General features: G+C 44.7%; 1 protein-coding gene across 1 annotated transcript in view; it reads left to right on the top strand.

Annotated features, from left to right (window-relative positions):
- The window catches only part of LOC311110919 (protein FAM53B-like), a 31,044-nt gene extending 5,713 nt beyond the window's left edge, over positions 1 to 25,331 (top strand). The window contains exons 2-5 of the mRNA XM_084153558.1: positions 10,690 to 10,949; positions 11,592 to 11,646; positions 14,157 to 15,013; positions 23,724 to 25,331. Of these exons, the coding sequence (XP_084009684.1) occupies positions 10,866 to 10,949; positions 11,592 to 11,646; positions 14,157 to 15,013; positions 23,724 to 24,083 (1,356 nt within the window). The 5' untranslated portion in view covers positions 10,690 to 10,865 and the 3' untranslated portion in view covers positions 24,084 to 25,331. The remainder of the gene's footprint in view (positions 1 to 10,689; positions 10,950 to 11,591; positions 11,647 to 14,156; positions 15,014 to 23,723) is intronic.
- Positions 25,332 to 25,855: the final 524 nt, after the last annotated feature.

Here is a 25,855-nt window from a genome sequence, read left to right as displayed (position 1 = left end):
CAGTGTCACCAGCAAAGCACCCCCACACCATAACACCTCCTCCTCCATGCTTTACGGTGGGAAATACACATGCAGAGATCATCCGTTCACCCACACCGCGTCTCACAAAGACACGGCGGTTGGAACCAAAAATCTCCAATTTGGACTCCAGACCGAAGGACACATTTCCACTGGTTTAATGTCCATTGCGCGTGTTTCTTGGCCCAAGCAAGTCTCTTCTTATTATTGGTGTCTTGTAGTAGTGGTTTCTTTGCAGCAATTCGACCACGAAGGCCTGATTCACACGGTCTCCTCTAAACAGTTGATGTTGAGATGTGTCTGTTACTTGAACTCTGTGAAGCATTTATTTGGGCTGCAATTTCTGAGGCTGGTAACTCTAATGAACTCTGGGTCTTCCATTCCTGTGGCGGTCCTCATGAGAGCCAGTTTCATCATAGCGCTTGATGGTTTTTGCGACTGCATTTGAAGAAACATTCAAAGTTTGGACTGTCATTTCTCTTAGCTTATTTGAGCTGTTCTTGCCATAATATGGACTTGGTCTTTTACCAATTAGGGCTACCCCCCCCCCCCCCCCCCACACCACCTTGTCACAACACAACTGATTGGTTCAAACGCATTAAGAAAAAAAGAAATTAAACAAATTAACTTTTAAGAAGGCACATCTGTTAATTGAAATGCATTCCAGGTGACTACCTCATGAAGCTGGTTGAGAGAATGCCAAGATTGTGCAAAGCTGTCATCAAGGCAAAGGGTGGCTATTTGAAGAATCTCAAATATAAAATATTTTGATTTGTTTAACACTTTCTTGGTTACTACATGATTCCATATGTCTTATTTGATAGTTTTGATGTCTTCACTATTATTCTACAATGTAGAAAATAGTAAAAATAAAGAAAAACCCTTGAATGAGTAGGTGTTCTAAAACCTTTGACCGGTAGTGTATAGATCTCATTTACATGATGCATTTGTAAATATTACGTCTCGAACACCCACAGATTCTAAGATGGACTACTGAGAACAAAGGAGGCATTCTGGCGTACATCATTTTCTTCATTACCACTGATTGGTGAGAGGCCTGATACGAAGCCTTATGATGAGATGGACAAACACCTCTAATGGACAAACCCTGAATTCCCTGTTGACAACTGAAGTGACTTCATGTTTTGTTTTTGTTTTTTTCCGTTCACTATCATAAGACGTCTGTTATGAATGACAAATGAGTAATTCTGTTTATTCTCCACCTTCTCCTTTCTTCCTGCTTTTCTTAACGACACCGCATATCTCCTGAATCATTCAATGTTTGGTTAGACTTTCTGTTGATTCTGTCTAGAGCGTAATCCCTCAATAATACACCCCTAAAAGATTTATAGAACCTTTCTGTTGTTTTATGGTGCAGACAGTCTAAATAAAAGGATTAGCGAGAAGAACCTGTTTTCCATGCTATTTCTGAAGCAGTGGCCTGCACTTCTCAGTTTTTCACAGTATTTGCCACAGTTTCTCTGCCAAGATGTTTCGCCTCTCACAATTGTGAGGTTTAATGAGCTGAGTGAAATCAGGTTTCTTCCATCTCAGTTGTAGTTATAATGGTAGCTAAGTTAGTGTTGGTGTGTTTTGGCAATCTCTTTGCACTACACCTTCATCTTTTACATTATGTGAACGTATAACTTGATTATTACAGTGTTACACTTTACTATGCAAAACTTAGCAATCATCTCTAATGTATAATTTAGCAGGATCAATACTTGATTGTGATGGCTGTGTGTCAGGAGAGGAGACACACCTGTAGATGTGTGTAGGAGGCACCTGCAGGTCATTAGTAACACAAACACAAGCATGACAACCAGTCATTAGTAATACAAACACACGCATGACAACCAGCCTGGCGGAGATAAGACAGAGTACAGAAAGATCAACGCATTCTCAGCTGCTGAAAATGAAATTCTCACACATTTACATTAAGATTATAAAAAAGCTGAAGGTGATCATCTGCCATTATATTAGTATGAAAGTATTGTATGGAAAGAATAACAAATATCTTAATCCATCTATTTTTACTATTTTCTACATTGTAGAATAATAGTGAAGACATCAAAACTATGAAATAACACATATGGAATCATGTAGTAACCAAAAAGGTGTTAAACAAATCAAAATATATTTTATATTTGAGATTCTTCAAATAGGCACCCTTTGCCTTGATGACAGCTTTGCACACTCAGTTTTGTCATAGTTTGGTTGAGTATAAAACTATCACTTAGAATTCATTTGTTGGCAGTCTAGAGTAATGCATTACTCATAAAACATGTTTAGAAATGTGATTATTCAGAAACATAAAATACCGCCATACCGTCAAAATAATATGATATTTTGGCCATATCGTCACCCTCCACCCCAACACACACCCACACCATTCATCCCCTAGCTCCCCCCAAACGAGTCCTGCAGCGTTATGTAACTATCTTGGAGGGGTGTGCTACCCGGGACGTGGAAGTTACTTTCTGTATAACGTCACCTATTTAAACACCGTAGGAGTGGCCCCCTTCCTTAGCCTTAATGGAGTCCTGTGAGGGGGGTTAACCATCATGGTCTGGTCTGGAGGCTCTCATGTAACATATCCCTAGTGGATTAGGGCCTGGTTAATGTGCATAGAGCAACCTGTCAGGGGTAATGGGAGAAACCACATGCTGAGGGAGCGATGGGTGAGGGGATGAGAGAGGAGGTAATTAGTGGGGTACCTGATGTGAGGAGAGCCCTGGAATGCAAAGGGTTTTCCAGAAGGGGGGCCTCTGGCCTGTACCTCCTTTATAATCACACACTTGGACCCACCCGGTTCAGTCTTGTTCTATAGAAAGGGATGATTTAAGAAGAAGTGATCCTACATCAGCTTTGACGAGCATAGCATCATTACAGCTCATACTGGACAGCAACACTGTTTGCAGTGTCTGGTGTCCATCTCTCAAGCCTGAACTAATGTAGTCCATTGATATGTACTGTTTAGATATGACATAGTCCTAGTTTATAACATCCAGGTCAGAGGTTGGCCTTTTTCAACATGAGCACATGTCCGCATAATGCTGCATATGTTACCCATCCATACTGTAGCATGCCTGCCCATTGTCGACTAGGAATTGTATAGATCAACCAGCAGCACTGTACTGTAGTGAGGAAACACAGACAGATGTTGCTGCAGTAGTTTGAAAAACATCTGGGTGGATGTGTTGACAATGTCTTTATGTGTACTGTGTGGACAATAAAAGTGGATGTGAAGGCATGATGGGATATTGCACAAGTTGACTGTGTTCCTCCTTTTCTGATTGAGGGGCAGTGTGTGTGTGTGTGTGGCACCAGATACAGTATCTGTGTGTGAGAGACTGATTATAGCTTTGACAACACTTTGTTGATTTCCTTTCGCGGCTTTTCTTATCACATGTTAGCTAATGAAGTTGCTGCTGCTCACCAGCACCCTGAAATAGAGTGCTGACTGGTAAGCACAGGGGGAAGTGTTATTTGTGTATGTGTCAGTAACTTTTTAAAATGGCAACACATTTTGCACTCCCATGTGGGGGGGGGGGGTTGACATATCAGTGCCATGGAAACCTTTCTCAAGAAAGGTGTGTTTCTCTCTCTGTTGTTTTTCTCCCTTTGTCACAGGACTGGGTTGTCATGGTCACTGCTCTTCTTTCAGAGATAAAGAAGTCAATGGCCTTTCAAAGTGCTCATAGAGATAGAGCCTTTATTTGTGTAGAATTGACTTAAAGGCCAAAATCAACCGCAGTTACCGCACATCAAGTCAGACGATGTCAAGTAAAAAGTTGAATGAATGAGAGCTGCTTTGTTTGTGTTCTCACCAAGCTCCTGTTGCATGATGGGTTGTCGTTTTGGGACAAAGTGTCCAGCCAACGGGTGCTGGGGTGATGGCCGGAGGGCGGCTTGGTATGCCGTGACCTCTCCAGCCCCGTTTTACGACCTCATCCTCAACATGAGAAAGGGCTGACCCAGCGTTAACTCTTCATGCCCACACAGACGCTGTCTGAGACTTTCACTAGAGAGTGATAGCTCTCCTGTACAGTAACCACATCCAATCAGTGATGGACACCAAACACTGTGCCACAAAAACCTTACAGGGCCTGATATTGTCCCCCCAGGTGCCCATTCACACTTCACACACAGGAAGCAGGGCGAGTAGCGACGACATCATCACATCTTCCAAAAACATAGCAGACATTGGATGAATATAAAATGTTAAAGCTGCAATATGTAACTTTTTCACCAAATTCACATAGAAATGTGAGTTATAGATCTGTCATTTTCATTGAAAGCAAGTCTAAGAAACAGTAGATCATCTACATGCGCTATTTCTATGCTTCCAGTTCTTAAGTTTAGTTTTTGCGTCTTGTACTTTCGGTTTTGTACACCAGCTTCAAACGGCTGAAAATACAATATTTTTGTTTATGTGAAAGAGATTTCACAGTGGTTTAGATGGTACAATGATTCTCTACACAATGGCCTCTTGTTTTACCACAAACTGAAATTGGGCGAACTATTAGAATTTTAGCAACCAGGAAATGGCGGAGCGTTTTCTGCATATTGCACCTGTAATATCTTGGAAAAAGTGATGGGAAAATAATCGGCCTCAGCGACAATTATTTGAATAATTCAATGGGTGTTTTTTGCACAAAGGTGATGACTAAAGTGTCTTATTAGGAATTTTCAAATCTGACTTCTCTATGTGGCCGTCTATGGAAATTGGCTTTCTGGGCCGGGGGTCTGTTAAACTGCAGTACCGAAGCAAAACTGTAGGAGCAGTAGAAACCGTGCTTCTAGACCGGAACCCTGGCCCCTTAGCATGGTGCCGTTACTAGTACTGGCCTTTCTGCCTCTCCTCAGTAATTGACCATTGAGAGCCAAGGGGCCTGTCCCCAGACCCAACTTCTATGATGAAGAAAAATCTGGTTAGAATTACTGTTAGGTACAGTACTTCCCCTATGGAATTGGATTATATTTAGCTTTTTTCCCTTTAGGGATTTATAAATGCAATTACTATTGCCATTTAGTATGATCCTTTTTGGACCTTAACCTGAATTGAAGCCAACAAGTCTGCAGTAGAATTTATCCAGATATGGAACATGATTTAGGCCTTTACACTCATGGGAATTGGCAAATATGGATAGGGCTAAATTGAAATGTTTCTTACAGAAGAAATATGAAAAGCATATGCATAACCATGGTAGCAATTGAAAGGGAACAGTTTGGAGATAATGGGAACATTATTAGACCAAAGGTGTGTACACTACAGACTGAATCCAAACATTTACTGTACTTTTCGCCACATTTGTTGTTAACAATCTGAAAATACTCTGGAAATTCAGTAACACGATAAGACTATTCCTGGAAAATGTGATGTAGGTTTGAATGAAAGGACTAACTGGTGTCTCCAAGTGGCAATTTCAATGCACGTTTATGACTCAAAGAAGAGACTTCAACTTTAAGGTACTGTGCCGTTGAGGAACTAGAGCAAGCACACTTGTAGTTGTTTCGTTCGGAACACAACCCTGCATCCCCACCATCACATAATTACTGTTATTTACGCAATCCAAAAATGGTCCACTATAAATCGCAATCTGGGTCAGGTAGGCATGATTTGAAAGCTTGTTCTATTGCCAAGATGCCTAGCTAAGTTATAAAATACGATCTTACAGTGTTAGACTTGCGCAAGGCAATTCAAAGAAACAGGTCGTCATTTTGGTGCCCATAGAAAGGAGTCTGGTATGTTTGCCGCGGCGACTTTTCTTCACAATAAACAAACAGGCTCATTCTGTTGAAAACAACCCAGAGTATGACGCCATGGTATCTTGTAACTGTACACCAAACATAGTGATCATAAACGGTGACAATATATGATTTTGACATGTTAAGTGCCCATTTGGACTCACGGGTGTTTGGCTTGCTTGTATGACATCAAAGCTGTATTTTATTATAATCCTCAACATCTCATCTTTCAAAATACACTGAACAAAAATATAAACGCAACAACAATTTCAAAGATTTTACTGAGTTACAGTTCATATAAGGAAATCAGTCAATTGAAATAGCTCAGTTGGTAGAGCATGGCATTTGCAACGCCAGGGTTGTGGGTTCGATTCCCACGGGGGGCCAGTATGAAAAAATTTATGCACTCACTAACTGTAAGTCGCTCTGGATAAGAGCCTGCTAAATTACTAAAATGTAAAAATGTACAGTTGAAACCGGGAAGAGCACACTTCTCCAGCGTGCCAGTGGCCATCGAAGGTGAGCATTTGCCCACTGAAGTCAGTTATGACGCCGAACTGCAGTCTGGTCAAGACCCTGGTGAGGATGACGAGCACGCAGATGAGCTTCCCTGAGACAGTTTGTGCAAACCCACAGTTTGTTTCATCAGCTGTCCGGGTGGCTGGTCTCAGATGATCCCGCAGGTGAAGAATCCAAATGTGGAGGTCCTGGGCTGGCATGGTTACACGTGGTCTGCTGTTGTGAGGCCGGTTGAACGTACTGCCACATTCTCTAAAACGACGGCTTATGGTAGAGAAATGAACATTAAATTCTCTGGCAACAACTCTGGTGGACATTCCTGCAGTCAGCATGCCAATTGCACACTCCCTCAACTTGAGACATCTGTGGCATTGTGTTGTGTGATGAAACTGTACATTTTAGAGTGGCCTTTTATTGCCCCCACCACAAGGTGCACCTGTGTAATGAGCATGCTGTTTAATCAGCTTCTTGATATCTTACACTTGTCAGGTGGATGGATTATCTTGGCAAAGGAGAAATGCTCACTAACAGAGATGTAAACTAATTTGTGTACAAAATTTGAGAGAAATAAGCTTTTTGTGGGATCTATTTATTTCAGCTCATTTAACATGGGACCAACAGTTTACATGTTGTGTTCATATTTTAGTTGAGTCATCTCAATTTACGGCATTTTTCTCACTCAGAAAACAAAACATTTGCAAGTGTTGCCCAATTAGTGGGAGGGATAGGAGCAACCTCTTGTCGCTCGCGGTGCTCAAGTTCAGAAAGTCTGTCAGTCAAAACCCTGTGAAGCGCAGAGCAAGATGTCATGTATAGTATGTTACTGTACAGCCACTACATTCTTATTAGTGCCCAAATCTGCCATTTTCAACCCGTCCTATATACAGTTGAAGTCGGAAGTTTACATACACTTAGGTTGGAGTCATTAAAACTCGTTTTTCAACCACTCCACAAATTTCTTGTTAACAAACTATAGTTTTGGCAAGTCGGTTAGGACATCTACTTTGTGCATGAAACAAGTAATTTTTCCAACAATTGGTTACAGACAGATTATTTCACTTATAATTCACTGTATCACAATTCCAGTGGGTCAGAAGTTTACATACACTAAGTTGACTGTGCCTTTAAACAGCTTGGAAAATTCCAGAAAATGATGTCATGGCTTTAGAAGCTTCTGATAGGCTAATTGACATCATTTGAGTCAATTGGAGGTGTACCTGTGGATGTATTTCAAGGCCTACGTTCAAACTCAGTGCCTCTTTGCTTGACATCATGGGAAAATCAAAAGAAATCAGCCAAGACCTCAGAAAAATAATTGTAGACCTCCACAAGTCTGGTTCATCATTGGGAGCAATTTCCAAATGCCTGAAGGTACCACATTCATATGTACAAACAATAGTACGCAAGTATAAACACCATGGGACCATGCAGCCATTATACCGCTCAGGAAGGAGATGCGTTCTATCACCTAGAGATGAACTTACTTTGCTGCGAAAAGTGCAAATCAATCCCAGAACAACAGCAAAGGACCTTGTGAAGACGCCGGAGAACACCATCCCAACCGTGAAGCATGGGGGTGGCAGCATCATGCTGTGGGGGTGCTTTGCTGCAGGAGGGACTGGTGCACTTCACAAAATGGATGGCATCATGAGGAAGGAAAATTATGTGAATAAATTGAAGCAAGACATCAGTCAGGAAGTTAAAGCTTGGTCGCAAATGGGTCTTCCAAATGGACAATGACCCCAAGCATACTTCCAAAGTTGTGGCAAAATGGCTTAAGGACAACAAAGTCAAGGTATTGGTGTGGCCATTACAAAGCCTTGACCTCAATCCTATAGAACATGTGTGGGCAGAACTGAAAAAGCATGTGCGAGCAAGGAGGCCTACAAACCTGACTCAGTTACACCAGCTCTGTCAGGAGGAATGGGCCAAAATTCACCCAACTTATTGTGGGAAGCTTGTTGAAGGCTACCCGAAAAGTTTGACCCAAGTTAAACAATTTAAAGGCAATGCTACCAAATACTAATTGAGTGTATGTCAACTTCTGACCCACTGGGAATGTGATGAAAGAAATAAAAGCTGAAATAAATCATTCTCTCTACTATTATTCTGACATTTCACATTCTTAAAATAAAGTGGTGATCCTAACTGACCTAAGACAGGGAAGTTTACTAGGATTAAATGTCAGGAATTGTGAAAAACTGAGTTTAAATGTATTTGGCTAAGGTGTATGTAAACTTCCGACTTCAACTGCATGTGTACAAGTGTAAATGGCTAGCAGGCGTGGAACCATGGTAAAAATGTTACACGAGGCAATTGTAAGTTGAAAATGTACCACAGAAATGTGCCATTGTAGTCTTAAAATGTAGAACCACTAGGGTTTTGAGGATCCTCAAGTTCAGCAAGCAAATACAATTAGGCGGCGAGCATTGACCAGGAGGCCTAATGTGGCCAACAGAAGTCCTCCTCAGTCTCAGGGTGCTCCTTGTTCTGCATCATGTGGAATTGTTAAACATGGCTCCAGGGGGGAATTCTCACTGTGTTTGCCTTCTCCCATGACCCCCCGTAGCCACCACGGCTACAAACACACACACGTGTACACCTCAGTATACTCAGTCCCGTGTAGCTCAGTTGGTAGAGCATGGCATTTGCAACGCCAGGGTTTTGGGTTCGATTCCCACGGGGGGCCAGTATGAAAATGTATGCACTCACTAACTGTAAGTCGCTCTGGATAAGAGCGTCTGCTAAATGACTAAAATGTCCAGGTCCAGGGTCCGGTCACACTTGTCTTCCACTTCCTGACCCCATCACTCAAATGGCCTGCTGTTAAGACACACACTATACACTCACTCCACCACAGTGTTGTCTCACCCATATCTCAGTGTCACTACTAATCAGTAAACTAATAAGTAATATACTAATAAGTAATCTGAGTTGCCAGATAAAGAAGAACATTCTACCTCTCCCTGCCTCCCGCCTCCAGAGGCCCAGTCCTGCTCCACCGCCTCCTCCAGAGGCCCAGTCCTGTCTCCACCGCCTCCTCCAGAGGCCCAGTCCTGTCTCCACCGCCTCCTCCAGAGGCCCAGTCCTGTCTCCACCGCCTCCTCCAGAGGCCCAGTCCTGTCTCCACCGCCTCCTCCAGAGGCCCAGTCCTGTCTCCACCGCCTCCTCCAGAGGCCCAGTCCTGTCTCCACCGCCTCCTCCAGAGGCCCAGTCCTGTCTCCACCGCCTCCTCCAGAGGCCCAGTCCTGTCTCCACCGCCTCCTCCAGAGGCCCAGTCCTGTCTCCACCGCCTCCTCCAGAGGCCCAGTCCTGTCTCCACCGCCTCCTCCAGAGGCCCAGTCCTGCTCCACCACCGCCTCCTCCAGAGGCCCAGTCCTGCTCCACCACCGCCTCCAGCCACCAGAGACCAAGTCCTGCTCCACTTACTCCCAGAGATACATGGAGAATGGAAATCATATGCTGGCAGTGGGCCTGCAGGGCTTGGCTGGCCCACATGAAACATTAGGAGGCTCCATGGGACCAGAGAGGAGAGAAGAGGACATGAGGTGGGGACTCTTTTGCCCTTGTGGGTGGAGGACAGCCCACAGGGCCTGATGCCCTCCTTATTTCAACTCCTTTGTTTCCCACAGTTGGCAAGCACAGTACCCCCTTTGTCATATAGTATATTAATGCAACCTTAACGTCCAGTACATTCTGTCCTCTCCAACTGGCCCCATCCATTTTCTATCCACAGGCCTTACATGCTCTCTCTCCTCCCACTTCATTAAACCATATCTTATGGAGAACCCAGAACAGTCATGGTGTTAGTTGAGGAGCTCTGGAGGCTGTGGTAGCTGTGTATGTTGGCCCACAGTAGAAACTGCAAGCTGTCATTAGTAGGCTGTTGATTGGAGGATAAGGCCTGGCCCTCTCTAATCAGCTGTTTTGCATGCTATTCCTGATATAGCCTAGCTCTGTCTGTCGGGGGGGATTCAACTGCATGTTTTGGATTAGCTCCCTGGTGTTGTGAGTGAAAGATTCCTAGAGGAGGACTCAGTAAAGAGGTGAGCCTGTGCTGTCCCAGCCCAGTGGACTGTAGCTTTATGTGTTTAGGCCTGTCTCTCTAAGGGCCCTGCTGCTTGCCATATAGACACACCCACCAGGAGAAATCCTCCTGTCCTCCTCGCCCTGCGCCTGGGGACACACTGTGGTGGTGTGATGGAAAAGGTCTTTATGACATGTACTGCAATCATGGCGTGCTCACACACATTTGTGCCCATATGTAAATATGCACCCACGTATGCGTGCACCATAATGGCGTGCACACATTTGATGGGATTTGTAATATTTCTGTGTGTGTGTGTGTGTGTGTGTGTGTGTGCTCACCAAATCGCTCTCTTTCTGTCTGTTGTTGCACAGGGATTGGCTGAAGAGCGAGAGACGCTCCCCTACCACCGAGGACACTGCAGATGAGAGGTGGTCGTCTGCCCGTCCAACCTGCCCAAAATACCTTCTCCCCATCCGTCCTCACCTAAGATGGCTTCCCACGGCCTTCTCCTGCACTGGAATGGACTGGAGCAGAGCTGCGCCCTACCATGGTGATCATCTTCTCAAAAACACTGGAAAAGAAGAAGGGTGGCGATCATGTAAGGGCTAAGGACACTGAATATTTGCTGCTGGTGAGTACAACTTTGCTAGACCTATAACTAAAGCACTGTAACAAGTACCTTACAGGTGCCTCTCTCTCCACCGACCTTGGAAACATGAGTCTTGGGCTCTGTATTGGCTTCTCTACAATACAGCCTATTGTAGTTTTTGGCAGGGTGCTCGCCATCAAGGTGTTAACTTCATATGGCCTCTACGTTGGTCCTTCTAAATAAATTGTATATTGTTCTACCTCAGCAGTCGAATCAAGCAATTTGGGTGAAATGGCTTCAACTGAAATGGGGCCAATTTGAGTAGTTTTACCTCTTTATAGCCCTCAGTGTGTACTGTAAGGTGTCTAGCAGTTCTGAATGCTGACATTACACTTTATTGCTGTGACTCCCAGTAATGTTAATGACTGCCGCTTTGCCCTATTTCTCTATGAGGCTGCCTGCATCACCCTGTTTGTTATTTTCTTTGAATTGTTCTGTATGTTCCAGGATAAACAGGGTAGGTATGTGTGTGTGTGTGTGTGTCTGTGTGTGTGAGTGCACTCGTTCATGTTCGATTCCTGGAAAGTTATGTACGGACATGTTTGGAGTCTGAGTAAATGAGCCTAGTCTAAGCCATGTCCTCTTTGTCTGTTTTTCTGTATCCCTCCATCTGTCCGTCAACAGTGTGAGCGCCGCACCATGAGCAGAGGGACTACCCTCTTCTCCCGTGGCACTGTGGGTGAGTGCATCACTCTCCCCTTCACTCAGACTCTGTTGTCCTCACCATAATGTTTCTTATTGTCTTCTCTTAGGCTTTATTGACTCGGGCTGTTGTGGAAACTGGTTGAATTGAACATCTGCTTTTCATGTCCTCCCTGCTTTTCATAAAAACGGTCTCACTATTTGTTCCCATTCGCTCGCATTCATTTCCTTTGTCTTGTTGCCTCGTTATAAGCTCCCCTATAGCTGTTTCTGCTGATCCCCTTCTGTCTCACTTCTCTCTTTCTCCTTCTGTCTCTCATCTCCCCCTCATGTCTGGTGTGCACCTGCCTTCACACAGAGCTGTGTACTGCACTCGTGGGACTTAACTGTAACTGACTGACTGTTTTGCCTTTGTCAATGGTTCCCTTTTGACTCGGTGAACGTCACGCTCCCCCCCCCCCCCCCCCCCGCATTAAAAGACTTGCTACTGTAAAGAATTGGACCCGTCCTGTCATCTGTTCAATGTACCTGAGATGGGGTTAACACAAAGGGATGCACATCCTACAACTGCTGTATCTATTGTTACAGCTGACATCACAAGACGTGTTATGTACTATTATATGGCTTCAGGTGGGATTTCAGTCCTTTGTTGAACACTTTTTACTGGGCGAGGCGAACCTTTTAGACTTTTTCTCCTATTGTTATTTTGTATTCTTGACATTCTTGTCAGGTCATGTCGTCGCCCCCGTCCGTAGTTTTTTGGGACTGAAACAAAGACTTCTGCCCACCAAAGAGGGAGAGAGTGTAGGCAAAATTGGAGAGAAGCATTTGAAGGGATGGGTTTGGACAGGGGTGGGCCACTTGCTGCCAATTGGGTATCAATAGAGTTCTGTGCTAGCGTTGAGCTCAGTAGTGGCTAAGTTAGCTAGAACCAGTGTGGTAGGTGTTTTGCCTGTGACGAGTAATGTTGGCGAAGTCATTTGTCAAATTCTGTCTGAATTTATACCAATCAAGTCAGGCTGCCTTTCTGTCATTAGTGTAGGAAGCCATCCACCTTCACATAATCATACGCCTAGCTAGCCTGTCCTGCTAACTAAACCAGTCGTCAGACTAAGACACATTTCCCCCTGGGCTGGCTGCTACCATTATGTTAGGTAGCAAAAAGCTGTGCTTAGCAAAGTGACACCTGGCTGGCTCTCTGCCAACAATCATTTACATTACATTTACGCCATTTAGCAGACGCTCTTATCCAGAGCGACTTACAAATTGGTGCATTCACCTTATAGCCAGTGGGATAACCACTTTACAAATTGTTTATTTTTTTGGGGGGGGGTTAGAAGGATTACTTTATCCTATCCCAGGTGTTCCTTAAAGAGGTGGGGTTTCAAATGTCTCCGGAAGGTGGTGAGTGACTCCGCTGTCCTGGAGTCATTCATAGGACATTTGGAAGTTTTCGTTCAGTCTTCACTTAACTTTTCAGTCTGAGAAAAACCCATCAACAGTCAATCAAGTGGTAAAGCATTGGCCGGTTCATTGACCTGAATGTCATTGTTTGTTTTGTGACTGGTAGTGGTGTTGGCCAAACACCACTGTGCCACTGTTATCCTAGGCCTGCTCATGTCAAGTTTTGTTAGCTAAGCGTTCTGTGACAACTGCAATACTATATAATACAAAATGTTGTTGATTAATGGCACACTGCCAGGTTGCTTGTATAATCCTGTACTACCAGTAAGCTCAGGCTATTGCCCTGTGAGCCACTATGCAACTGTTGATTTACCCAACTCAGGAGCTAGCAGCTCTGTTCCAGCAGGTAGTGTACTGTCAAGCAGTGCAGCTTGGGTCGATCCAATCCCGTCTGTAGCATTTCTTCTACTATCTGGTCTTGAACCACCTTAACCGGGCATCTAGACCTTGAGTGATGCGCTCCATCTCTCTCTATTAAAACTCCTACAGATGTGACCATACTCGCTTCACACGGTATTATCTCTCTAACCAAGAGCTGCTACTGCTGGTCTATTCTCCCTCTGGCCTCAGGCTGCTTACTGTCTATTGTTTTCTGAAGTGAAGTGTGCGTGTGGTTATTTACTGGGTTGATCATCCTAACTCACATACGTGAAGAAGCTGCACCTTTAACATTGAACCTCACCCTGGAAGAAGCTGCATGCTGCACATTGAACCTCACCCTGGAAGAAGCTGCACGCTGCACATTGAACATCACCCTGGAAGTTTAGCCCTGCTTTCCATGTCATTATTGTTTCACTTGAAGCTAGACTTTATGTTGACATGGCCTCTGTAGAGGAGATGAAGTGGGATTTTCAAAACTCTGTTAGATGGCATATGTGGCCTTATGTTACCAGAGGGGACATGTACTATAGGAGGAGCATTACAAGGTGTTATGATAGAAATGATTTCAGCTTAGGCCCCTGACAAAAAATACACTTTCCATCTGTTCTGTCCTGATTTATATGCCCACTTGAAAATTACATTTTGTCAAATTAAAATATATGTATAAGTGTGTGTTCATATGTGTGTGTCCATGTGTTCCAGAGGCAGACAGGTGGCTGGACCTGGGCCGAGGCTGTGCCATCCAGCGAGGGACGCCCTGCGAGTCCGGCGCCAGTCTGGAGAGCCTGTGGGACGTTCTGCCTGAGGAGTGCCAGCGGAGGAGCCTGGTCTGGGGCCACGAGGTTGGCCCTGCCACTGCCATCACCAGCCTCATCCGAGACCTTAACCTGGGCGATGCCAAGCTGGCAGCCACCCAGTCCCTGGCCCTCGCCACCTCCACTTCAGCCTCCACAGCGCCCCCTAGCAAGCGCCAGTGCCGCTCGCTCTCCTTCTCTGAAGAGTTTGGTGGCTGCCGGTCATCATGGAGACCTCAGGTGTCGCGAGTGTGGACAGCGGTGGAGAAGAGGAGGTGCCACAGTGGGGGGAGTGTGCATCACTGCTCTGGAGGAGGTGGTGTAGGAGGTAGTGGAGGTTTTTCAGGGGGTCATTTTCCTGCCATGCAGCGGAGCTCCAGTTTCAGCCTGCCCTCCCGCTCCAACAACCCCACAGACAGCACTCTGGCGCTGCCCTGCTTCACCCAGCGCCTGCCCCTTCACCCCCTGTTCACTGCCTCCCCTACCTCCCCCTCCCACCACCACTACCATCACTCCCTCAGGCCCCTCTCCTTGTCCCATGAGCAGATCAGCCTGCCAGAGCACCACAGGGAGGGGGCCAGCTCCCCGGACTTCACCCAAGAGATGGGGAGACGTGCTGGGCAGAGAGCAGGGGGGACTTGGGGCCTGTCGCGGAGCAAGTCCCAGCCCTGCGTCCTGAACGATAAGAAGATCGGCATGAAGCGCCGGAGACCAGAGGATGCTAAGGAACCACGGCCCTCCCTGGACCTGGCCAAGATGACCCAGGTTAGTAACCATGGACACACACACACACACCTCAATGGTCTGCCAAGAGTGTCTGCCCATACCAAATGACTGAAAGGCTAAACATATTAGTTGATTTTGATTATGTTATGTTGACTTCGACATTTCAGAGCTTCATCGTTATTTTCTCATCTCGATTAAGCATGGATCAAGTTTCATCCAAGTCTTTACACAGCTTTAATACCTTTAATAACCTGAGTACATAAGGTTAGATCAGGTCAAACAAATGACTAACAAAGGAATACCTCTGTTCAGAGATGGGGAACATTCAAGGCTTCTTTCTCTGTGTCTGATCTGGTGGGGGATTGAAACAGGCTGTATTAAGTTTTCTGGGTCAGTGGTTTGTAGCGCAGAGGGTAAGTATTTTTTCCAAGCCTCCCCTTTGGGAAATGGCATTAACTAAGGAGCATTTATTGTGTTCCGTCACGCTTCACACTGCCATGCTCTACCACACTCGGCTCTGGTTATCATTTCATTGACTCTGTTGGGTAAACACAATGCAAAGTTTGAACCCACACAGTCCACTTCCCTCCCTCCCTCCATTTTTTGCTGGATCACATTCTGCCTGGCCTAGGGGAGGCTTGTTTGTGCTTGTGTAATGTCAGAGGAAGTCGTGGAACTGCTCTGAGATTACTACTTGATGGCTCCATATAGAATGGATGGATAGCATACTGGATGCAGTCTAATTTTGCACATTGATCAGACATTGTACGCAGCCACTATATGCAGTTTACAGTGACCCAGTGACCTGGCTCACTTGGCTCTATCCCTCTGACCAATGCGTCTCCCTTGAGAATGAGCTGTGATAGATAGCACAGTTTGGAATTAAATCCAGCACATATAGAGCTAGCACAGTGTAAACACTGATGAAGCTAGCTGATATTACTCTGTGCCTCTCCTACCTCCTCAACCCTGCTCAGAGGTCCCCTGTCCTCTCTAGAGACCTCTAAATCTGACCTAGAAAGCATTCAACCTCAACCCCCCCCCCCCCCTTCCTGTTCTCTCCCCCCTCTCTAAGAAACTGTTCCTAGCCACCCTGAGGGTATAGCCAAGGTTGGATCAACAAGTGTTCAGTAATGGAGCCTAGCATGTTTCCTGTGTCCATGCCAGCCGCTAAGAGAGGAAAACCAAGAGCATTTTCATTATCCACACCAGTTACCTCCGCTCTCTGGAATTCCTCAGTACGCCTCTCCAATGGCTCACGGGCTTTTCTTTTGGCATCGAGAGTACCCAAATGGAGGCTAGTTTTTAATAACCTTGTTTTTGTTTTGGGTTGGGATTGTACGACTGCGCTTTAGCATTGTGTGAGGAGGACTGATGAGATCGGGTGGTGTGGGTTTGATCAGTAGTTTAAAGCCTCACACGCATGAAACCAGATATCCACTTAGCGGTATTACTCTCTCACAACACAGAATAATATAGGTCATGAAAGCACACTGACACATAGATACACACACACACATTGTCAGAGATGCACACACCCAAACTCAGTCACTCTCGGTCAAACTCGGTCCTGGTGAGTATAGTAAGGTTTAGGCAAGGTAATGAGTCAGACTCAGTACTCTAAACTTACATTATATGTTGGGCATAGATTAGATTTTATGGCTGGTTGCTGGAATTCTGTCCTCTCCAATCCAAGTAGGATTAGTGTGGGAATCGTTTAATTTTCTGTTAATTGAGATGTTAATTTGTCATGTCACTCTGTTCATATTTATTGACATTTGACTTGTTCGTGTGGGAAGCAACTCAGATTGACTTTAACAAGCATAATTGCATGAGAATGTGATTGCCCAATTCTCTGAGGCTGTTTTTACATGTGAAAGTGATTCAAAAGGGCAAATCCACCTTCAATCACTATGGGTGTGTATGCATATGTCCTGACGGTGAAAATTAAAAGTGACTGCTTCTTCATGTATGAGAGTTGGGCCTTACCCAGTGAATAACACACACACACACACACACACTCCACTCTGTGTAGAGAAACTAGGTGAGAGGTGTCAGGACTAGGTCTACCATGGATTGGTTAAATGGATCAAGGTGTTGCTGTTGCACCATATAGGCCTAGCAGTGATCCTATGGCCTCTGTCAAGACTACATCTAAGGGAACAACAGTGTTTGGCTACAGTGAGAATAACAGGTTTGTTATTCAGCAGGTGGAACATGTTGTACATCCCCCTTGTGTTTTGGATCAGACTTGTATCAAAGATTTTTTATAACTAAACCAAGATAGACCACAGCCTGTCGTTTCAAATGGGAACAAATGAGTCATAGTGGCCAGAACAAGCAAGGAGGTGGGCAGAGCCAAGTACGAGCTAGCGAGATCCTATCGGCGCGTTCTAGCATGCATGTGCATATTTCCATTAGGGAACGCCTACTCTGTGAGGTGTGCGTGTGCAATAACTCAATTAGCCTTTGCACTCCTTCTAAACAATGCAATTTTTTAACAACTTTGGCAAAGAGTAAAGTCTACAAGTGGCGCAGTGGTCTAAGGCACTGCATCACAGAGCTAGCTGTGCCACTAGAGATCCTGGTTCGAATCCAGGCTCTGTCGTAGCCGGCCGTGACCGGGAGACCCATGGGGCGGCGCACAATTCGTCCAGGGTAGGGGAGGGAATGGCCGGCAGGGATGTAGCTCAGTTGGTAGAGCATGGCGTTTGCAACGCCAGGGTTGTGGGTTCGTTTCCCACGGGGGGCCAGTATAAAAAAAAAAAAAAAAAAAAAAAATATATGTATGCACTCACTAACTGTAAGTCGCTCTAGATAAGAGCGTCTGCTAAATGACTTAAATGTAAATGTACAAAACTTAGTCAACTCTGTTCGTAATATATTTTTGTTTTGGGAACAGAAAATTGTATTGAGATCAAATGTTTCATTGATGAGAAAATTAGCAGAATGTCGGCCAAAATCCATCTCGTTCCATCTTCTCCCACTGCTGGCAACTGGGCTTAATCTCACTACCATATTTTTTAGTGAGTGGAAACGCCAAGCAATTGCTTCACATTTATACATCCAGTGAAATATCTGTCTCATTGTTCTATCTGTGCTTGTATTATGTATCCAGTGCATGTTGTAGATCAAGGATCATCAACTAGATTCAGGCCTGTTTGTTTCTAGAGTGCCATACGATCACATATACACGACATGACCAAAAGTATGTGGACACCTGCTTGTCAAACATCTCATTCCAAAATCATGGTCATTAATATGGAGTTGGTCCCCCCTTTGCTGCTAGAACAGCCACTCTTCTGGGAAGGCTTTCCACTAGATGTTGGAACATTGCTGTGGGGACTTGCTTCCATTCAGCCACAAGAGCATTAGTGATGTCATTGCATGCTGTAGCGTTAAGATTTCCTTTCACTAGCCTGAACCATGAAAAACAGCCCAAGACCATTATTCCTCCTCCAACAAACTTTACAGTTGGCGCTATGCATTGGGGCAGGTAGCGTTCTCCTGGCATCCGCCAAACCCAGATTCATCCATCGGACTGCCAGATGGTGAAGCGTGATTAATCAGTCCAGAGAACGTGTTTCCACTGCTCGTGTGCGGCTGCTCGGCCATGGTAACCCATTTCATGAAGCTCCCGACGAATAGTTATTGTGCTGAACAGTTTGGAACTCGGTAGTGAGTGTTGCAACGGAGGACAGACAATTTTTACGCGCTATGCGCTTCAGCACTCAGCGGTCCTGTTCTGTGAGCTTGGTGTGGCCTACCACTTCGCGGCAGAGCAGCATTTACAGTTGACAAGGGCAGCTCTAGCAGGGCATAAATGTGACTAACTGACTTGTTGGAAAGGCATCCTATTACAGTGCCAGGTCACTGAGCTCTTTAGTAAGGCCATTCTACTGCCAATGTTTGTCTATGGAGATGTTTGTCAATGGGTATGGCTGAAATAGCCAAATCCACTAATTTGAAGGGGTGTCCACATCTCTGTATTATGTGTGGGAATACTTGGGAACAGATGGCCAAAATTCTAATCACTTGGAGCTGATTTCCTGGTGTTTTTACAGTCTTATGTCCAACATCTCTGGAGGAGATGGCTGCCATTTTAAGACTCCTAACCAATTGTGATATTGTGTGTGTTTTTCTGTGTGATTTGTAACTTATTTTGTACATAATGTTTCTGCCACCATCTCTTATGACCGAAAAGGGCTTCTGGATATCAGAACAGTGATTACTCACCTCGTACTGGACAAAGATTTTTTCTTTAATGAGTTGGACGCGAAGGATTTACTTCAGAAAACAAATATATATATATATATATATATATATATATATATATATATTTGTTTTTATTATTCTACTTTTTTGGTCAGAAAACTTGGAGGGGAGGGGGCAAATAAAACCACCTGCGGGCCGCCAGTTGGGAAACCCTGTTGTAGATCATGGAACATCGTGTTAGTGTAGAATACCAGGGTGGTTCTAGTGTATATCCCTCATCCATACTGATGCAACGGGGTGTGAATTCTGTGGATGCATGTTGTGCTAATGAACTAAGGCCCAGCCACCAGTTGGAATTTGTGTGTGTCTGAGAGAACTTGCAGGGCAGAGAGAGGGGGGTATTTTATTTCTCCCTAAATCTCCCCTGCTGGCGGAGGGCTGGCAGAGTGGAGTCTCGTGGCCTATTAATATCTCCTCATTGGCCTGAGTTCAGGCTCATAAAATGACGGGGGGGGGGGGGGCACCCTTCCCTTCCCTTCCCTTCCCTTCCCGTTCTCTCCTCCCCTCCTCCATTTCTGGGATGATAGTCATGGCGAGCATAGCTGAGCTGCAGTCCTTGCGGGGTTGTGGGAACACCTAAGTGGGTGGGTGTGGTGGTGTGGCGTGGCGTGGAGTGGGGCCCTGCTGTGGCTGCAAACTATACACACAAACAAACACACATGGACACACATGTAGATCTGCTAAACTTGTCCTTGTCTGTCTATCTGTCTGTCTGCCAGTTATGGGTTAAGCTCTACTTCTCTCCCTCCCTGTTCTTTCCCTCCCTGTTCTGTCCTATCCTATCCTGTCCCTCCTTGTCCTGTCCTGTTATTTTTCCTCCTGTGTGTCTGTGTGCTCCAGGAGGTCTCTCTCTCTCTCTCTTCCCCATAACACACTGTCTCTCTGGGGGCAGTTTATTGTACCAGTACCATGCTTTTTATATGGCGCTAGGAAATACGCTCTGAGGAAGAGTGTGTGTGTGTGTGTGTAGCACTGTTTTGCCAGCTTGTTAGTAGGGTGTTGTTTTGAGTGTTTGTTCACAGCCCCATTATCCAGGGGGATATTTCCTTAACCTCTTAGCATTGTGTGTTTGTGTGTTCCCACACTAGCAACTGTCCACACTATCCAGCTAGAACAAAATGCTATGCGCCTTCTAGGGCTGGAGGGGCTTACAGGACTGGCGAGGTGTGTGTACATTTGTGGGTTACTTTTCAAGAGTGGTGCTCTAGAAGAAGAAAAAAGCTGGGTAAACTGCAGAGTATTAAAGCTCCTTACCCCAAATTTAACAGGAAGCAGATAATACTCTCTCTCTCTCTCTCTCTCTCTCTCTCTCTCTCTCTCTCTCTCTCTCTCTCTCTCTCTCTCTCTCTCTCTCTCTCTCCTCTCTCTCTCTCTCTCTCTCTCTCTCTCTCTCTCTCTCTCTCTCTCTCTCTCTCTCTCTCTCTCTCTTCTGTGTGCTATAGGAGGGGATACTACAGGGGTTGAAGAAAGAGGGTGAGGCCCTCAAAAAAAAAAAAAGAAGCTAAACGATGCCATTAACTACTGTTAAATGTTTACATCCATGGCCTTTGCTTGTCTGTATTTTTCTCTTGAGGTAACTAGAGTTAAGCATTGGCCTCCAGTGGTCACCTGACATACAGTATTATAATATACTGTAGGTGTGCCAGAGTACAACTTTGGAAGTATGCTTGGGGTCATTGTCCATTTGGAAGACCCATTTGCGACCAAGCTTTAACTTCCTGACTGATGTCTTGAGATGTTGCTTCAATATATCCACATAATTTTCCTTCCTCATGATGCCATTTATTTTGTGAAGTGCACCAATCCCTCCTGCAGCAAAGCACCCCCACAGCATAATGCTGCCACCCCCGTGCTTCACGGTTGGGATGGTGTTCTTCGGCTTGCAAGCCCACTCTTTTCCTCCAAACATAACGATGGTCATTATGGCCAAACAGTTCTATTTTTGTTTCATCAGACCAGAGGACATTTCTCCAAAAAGTACAATGTTTGTCCCCATGTGCAGTTGCAAACCGTAGTCTGTTTTTTTTATGGCGGTTTTTGAGAAGTGGCTTCTTCCTTGCTGAGCGGCCTTTCAGGTTATGTTGATATAGGACTTGTTTTACTGTGGATATAGATACTTTTGTACCTGTTTCCTCCAGCATCTTCACAAGGTCCTTTGCTGTTGTTCTGGGATTGATTCGCACTTTTTGCACCAAAGTACGTTCATTTCTAGGAGACAGAACGTGTCTCCTTCCTGAGCGGTATGATGGCTGTGTGGTCCCATGGTGTTTATACTTGCGTACTATTGTTTGTACAGATGAACGTGGTACCTTCAGGCATTTGGAAATTGCTCCCAAGGATGAACCAGACTTGTGGATGTCTACAATTTATTTTCTGAGGTCTTGGCTGATTTCTTTTGATTTTCCCATGATGTCAAGCAAAGAGGCACTGAGTTTGAAGGTAGGCCTTGAAATACATCCACAGGTACACCTCCAATTGACTCAAATGATGTCAATTAGCCTATCAGAAGCTTCTAAAGCCATGACATCATTTTCTGGAATTTTCCAAGCTGTTTAAAGGCACAGTCAACTTAGTGTATGTAAACTTCTGACCCACTGGAATTGTGATACAGTAAATTATAAGTGAAATAATCTGTCTGTAAACAATTGTTGGAAAAATGACTTGTGTCATGCACAAAGTAGATGTCCTAACCGACTTGCCAAAACTATAGTTTGTTAACAAGACATTTGTGGAGTGGTTGAAAAACTAGTTTTAATGACTCCAACCTAAGTGTATGTAAACGTCCGACTTCAACTGTATGTCTGAATGTTAGCCCTGCTCATGTTTTAGCCACAGAATGTAAAGCTGACGTTGGCCATAGATAGTGAACATTAAAGTTATATAAACGTATCACTTTATATTTATATCTATTGAAACATTGAAATGCCTTTTGCTTTTATTTGATTTCTCTCATAACATGCATGTTTTCGAAAAACATTTGGGAAAAGTCTCTACCAGTTCATCATTGTAACAGGAAGAAGTGAATGAGGGATTTCAGGAACATTAAAGTTGTCCATCATGTGTGCCGTGGGCTCTAGCAACACACTCATCTCTATTCACCTCCATGCCTCCAACATCTGCTACTGGGAGAGAGGGACGCTTAACCCTTTCACAGCTGGAATGTCTCAGGTCTGGCTCTATTAGAAGGCTGAGGGAAAGTAGTTTAATGATGCAACATGTTTTTTAGAGAAGCAAACATTGCATAATAAGGCATCAATACCACATGTCAAAATAATTGAAGTTCAGTACATATACTAACACAGATGGAAAAAGATGGATATGAATAATCCTTAAATGCCTAGAGTAGCCTGCACCAGTTTGAATATAAAAGTGTTAGGTTGATGATATAGGTTCACATATGGGTGTAGACATAGGGGTATCTTGCATTGACAGTTGGCACACAAATAAATTAAACTCCGTCTGCCCTGTGTTGGGCCACATGGGATGTGGTAATCAAGGTTAAAGGTAATGCGTTAACAACCAAACACATGCACACAGCCACACACACACACAGCTCTTCACATAACACATGGTCAAACTCTCTTTCTCTCTCTCACACTCATTAGTAAACACACACACGCACACTCTCTCTCGCTTAAGCACACATGTCGTTGTAACCCAAATAGCCTGCTTTGCACACCTTGCCTGGGCACAGTGTGTTTGTTGTACTCACACGTCTCTGGTCTCTGAATGGAGAGATCACACCCTGAGTAAACATAGAGCTGCTCCAGAGTCATCTTTTCTCTCCTGGGGGCTTGTGATGTCCATTTGTGCATCCATTTACCAGGAACAGACAAACTCTCTCTCTCTCTCTCTCTCTCTCTCAGCAATAACCATCCCTAACCAACTTTGTCCAACACATTATTATTCATAAGTGTCAACTAGATGATGGGTGTATGAGCTGGCCAGATCAGGAGGTTTACCAAGCTAGGTCAAGCCAAACAATAGGAAGAATAGTATATAGAACATTGTAAGTCTTCAGGAAAGTTTGTCCCTTTGCCTGGTGTGTGTTTAGTGCTTCATCCCCTCAGTGCAGCAGGACAGGGAGACTCATGGGGTTGGGAGGAAGAGGATACCTTGGTGGTTTGCAACTGATCGCACCATGTCATCGTTCCACTGTGTTTCCTCTGACTGAGTGTAGACTGTGAACAGACTCACCAGAACATTAACAAAACTAGCTCCCAAGTGGGAGGGCGAGCTCAGCTCCACCGGTGAAGCAGGAGTCACACACCCACAGGCCATGAAGGCCAAGTTATCAGGTTTCTCTCAACAACTCTGTGTTCCAGATGACTTAATGACATTTTTGAAGTGTACATACATAGGTTTTGTGACCTGTATCAAGATTGAACAGTGAGACGATACTATAAATATGTTATGTGTTGTTATACTAATCAATATCTCCCTTTCTTTCCCTCGCATTTCTTCTCTCAAACAGAAACTCCAGACATTCCACAGCTTGAGCTGCCCTGGGTTCTCTGGTCCGGACAGCTGTCACTCAAACATGCCCCCGCCCTCTGCCAGGAGCTTGAGCCAATCGGAATCTGACTTCGCCTGTGCGTCTGACCTATGTGCTGAGACTCAACAGGAAGTGGACGAGGAGGAGGATGACTCTTCCTATAAGGAGTTGGACAGTGACTCAGCGTGTAGCCTGGACTCTAGGCCTGGGTCCCCATGCAGGGGAGGGGGGGGGAGAATGGGGCAGGGACACACCCTCTGGAAGGGTGAGTGTGGGACAGAGAAGGACATCTACCAGCTGGGGGGTGAGCTGGACATCGACCAGATCGAGAGGAACTGAATGCAACCTGAAGCCTTTGGATAAAGGATTGTCATAACCTTTTATGAAGGCTGAGGAATGTTTCTGAATGTTGTGGAAAGGCGGAGAATTTGGAATTTCATGACCACGAGAAGGATGCCTTACGTATGATAGGTGGATATTGAGCGGATTGAAAGGACCTTAGAGAGAGGAACCTAGCGATTCTGGACAGAGTAGTTTTTGGAACATTACAGGGATGTTTGCAAATACAGTGGAAGGGATGTTGTATTGTATGTAATGTCAACGAAGGACAAAGCACGTGGAAGTGTTGCTAGAAAGTACTGCATGTTGACTTTGCAGATGGCTTCTTTGGTTGAACTTTGAGGTCCTGCGAGACAAACTGTTGTTTTGAACTGTCTCGTTGTCTTTCTGAATCTAAAGGCAGTGGCTTTCGCTTGGCGACGTACAGCCTAACTCAGGAGTGGGAAAGTGAGGGACAGTCTTTAACACCTCCAGAAAGCCCTCTCTCCTCTTAGCCTGAGTACCTCCCTATACACCTGGACTGAACTAACCATAAGGTTTAAGTACTGTAGCATTAGCAGCAGGAGTATGCTACAACTTCTGCTTTTCTCTACCAGACTGGTGGGACATGATGGACTGGGAGAGAGGGATGAATTAGAGGAGGAGAGAAACAGTATTTTTTTTCTCATATAGACATCACCTTGACCCTTTTCTTCAACTATACCTGCCGGAAGAACATCCCCTGTTGAATTCCAAATTAGCCCCTATACCCTAGTCCCTAGCCCCTATACCCTAGCCCCTCCTGTAGATATGAAAGGAAGACAGTACCAGTATTATGGTCATTTCTTCACCTTCCCTTCTGACAGGCTGTGTGGCGTTTTCACCATATTGCTTACACCTATCCAAGGGTTTCAGATCTACAGGAGTGCATAGGGGATAGGGGTCAATTTGGAATTCAGAAAGTGTTCACACACCATCGCTGAATGTAAATAAGCTTTAATGGGTTTGGAAATAACAGGCGATTTGTTCGGTCAGGTACATGTGTTGTCTTTACACCTCAGAAAGCCCTGCTCTAAACAAACCTTTCGGACTTTTTATAGATTCTAATATGCAAAATGTATATTTGAATAAACACTGAATTTTAAGTTTTCAGTTCTAATATCAATGTATATTTTTCTAAATGTATGTTTTTTTATGATCTGTTTGTGAAGGATCTGAATTAAGAGGCCTTTAACAGGATAGACATGAAATAAAATCACAAACTGCCTCTTCTGTGGTCATGTTGTGTTTCATTACTATCAGGGAAGGGTGCCATTAGACATGGTACAACTTGACATTAAGCCTTCACGTCGTAAACATGACATAGTGTGTGTTTACATACAGTAGATATGCTTCTGATCTGATGTCCTCTAATTGTTTATAAAGTAATTTAACTGCCATTGACTTTGGCACATCATGCCACGCAAGCTGTTTATACCCTGTGATGGATAGGGTCAGTTAGGTAAACATCTGCGTGCTATATGATACCGTTACGCAGCCCACCGGCACCAAACAAAATGGCAGAAAGTCTAGAATACCCCAGCAACGCCACTTACCTTGAACTGAGGCAAGAGGAAGTGATGTCACAGCCACATGAATGCTTCTTCTCTCCTCAGTTCAGTAGGAAGGCAGACAGACACGTCATCAAGGCGGTGCTGTTTTGCTTGGAGATATCCACAATGAAGAAAATAAGACTTAAAACTAGTTTATAGAGTTACACGTCTTCACTATTTTATTCTGCTCTCAGGGTGCAT

Source organism: Coregonus lavaretus, assembly GCF_964263955.1.
Source record: "Coregonus lavaretus genome assembly, chromosome: 36".
NCBI classification, from domain to species: Eukaryota; Metazoa; Chordata; class Actinopteri; order Salmoniformes; family Salmonidae; genus Coregonus; species Coregonus lavaretus.
The sequence above is the reverse complement of the archived record's forward strand: the minus strand, read 5'-3'. Positions and strand labels throughout refer to the sequence as shown.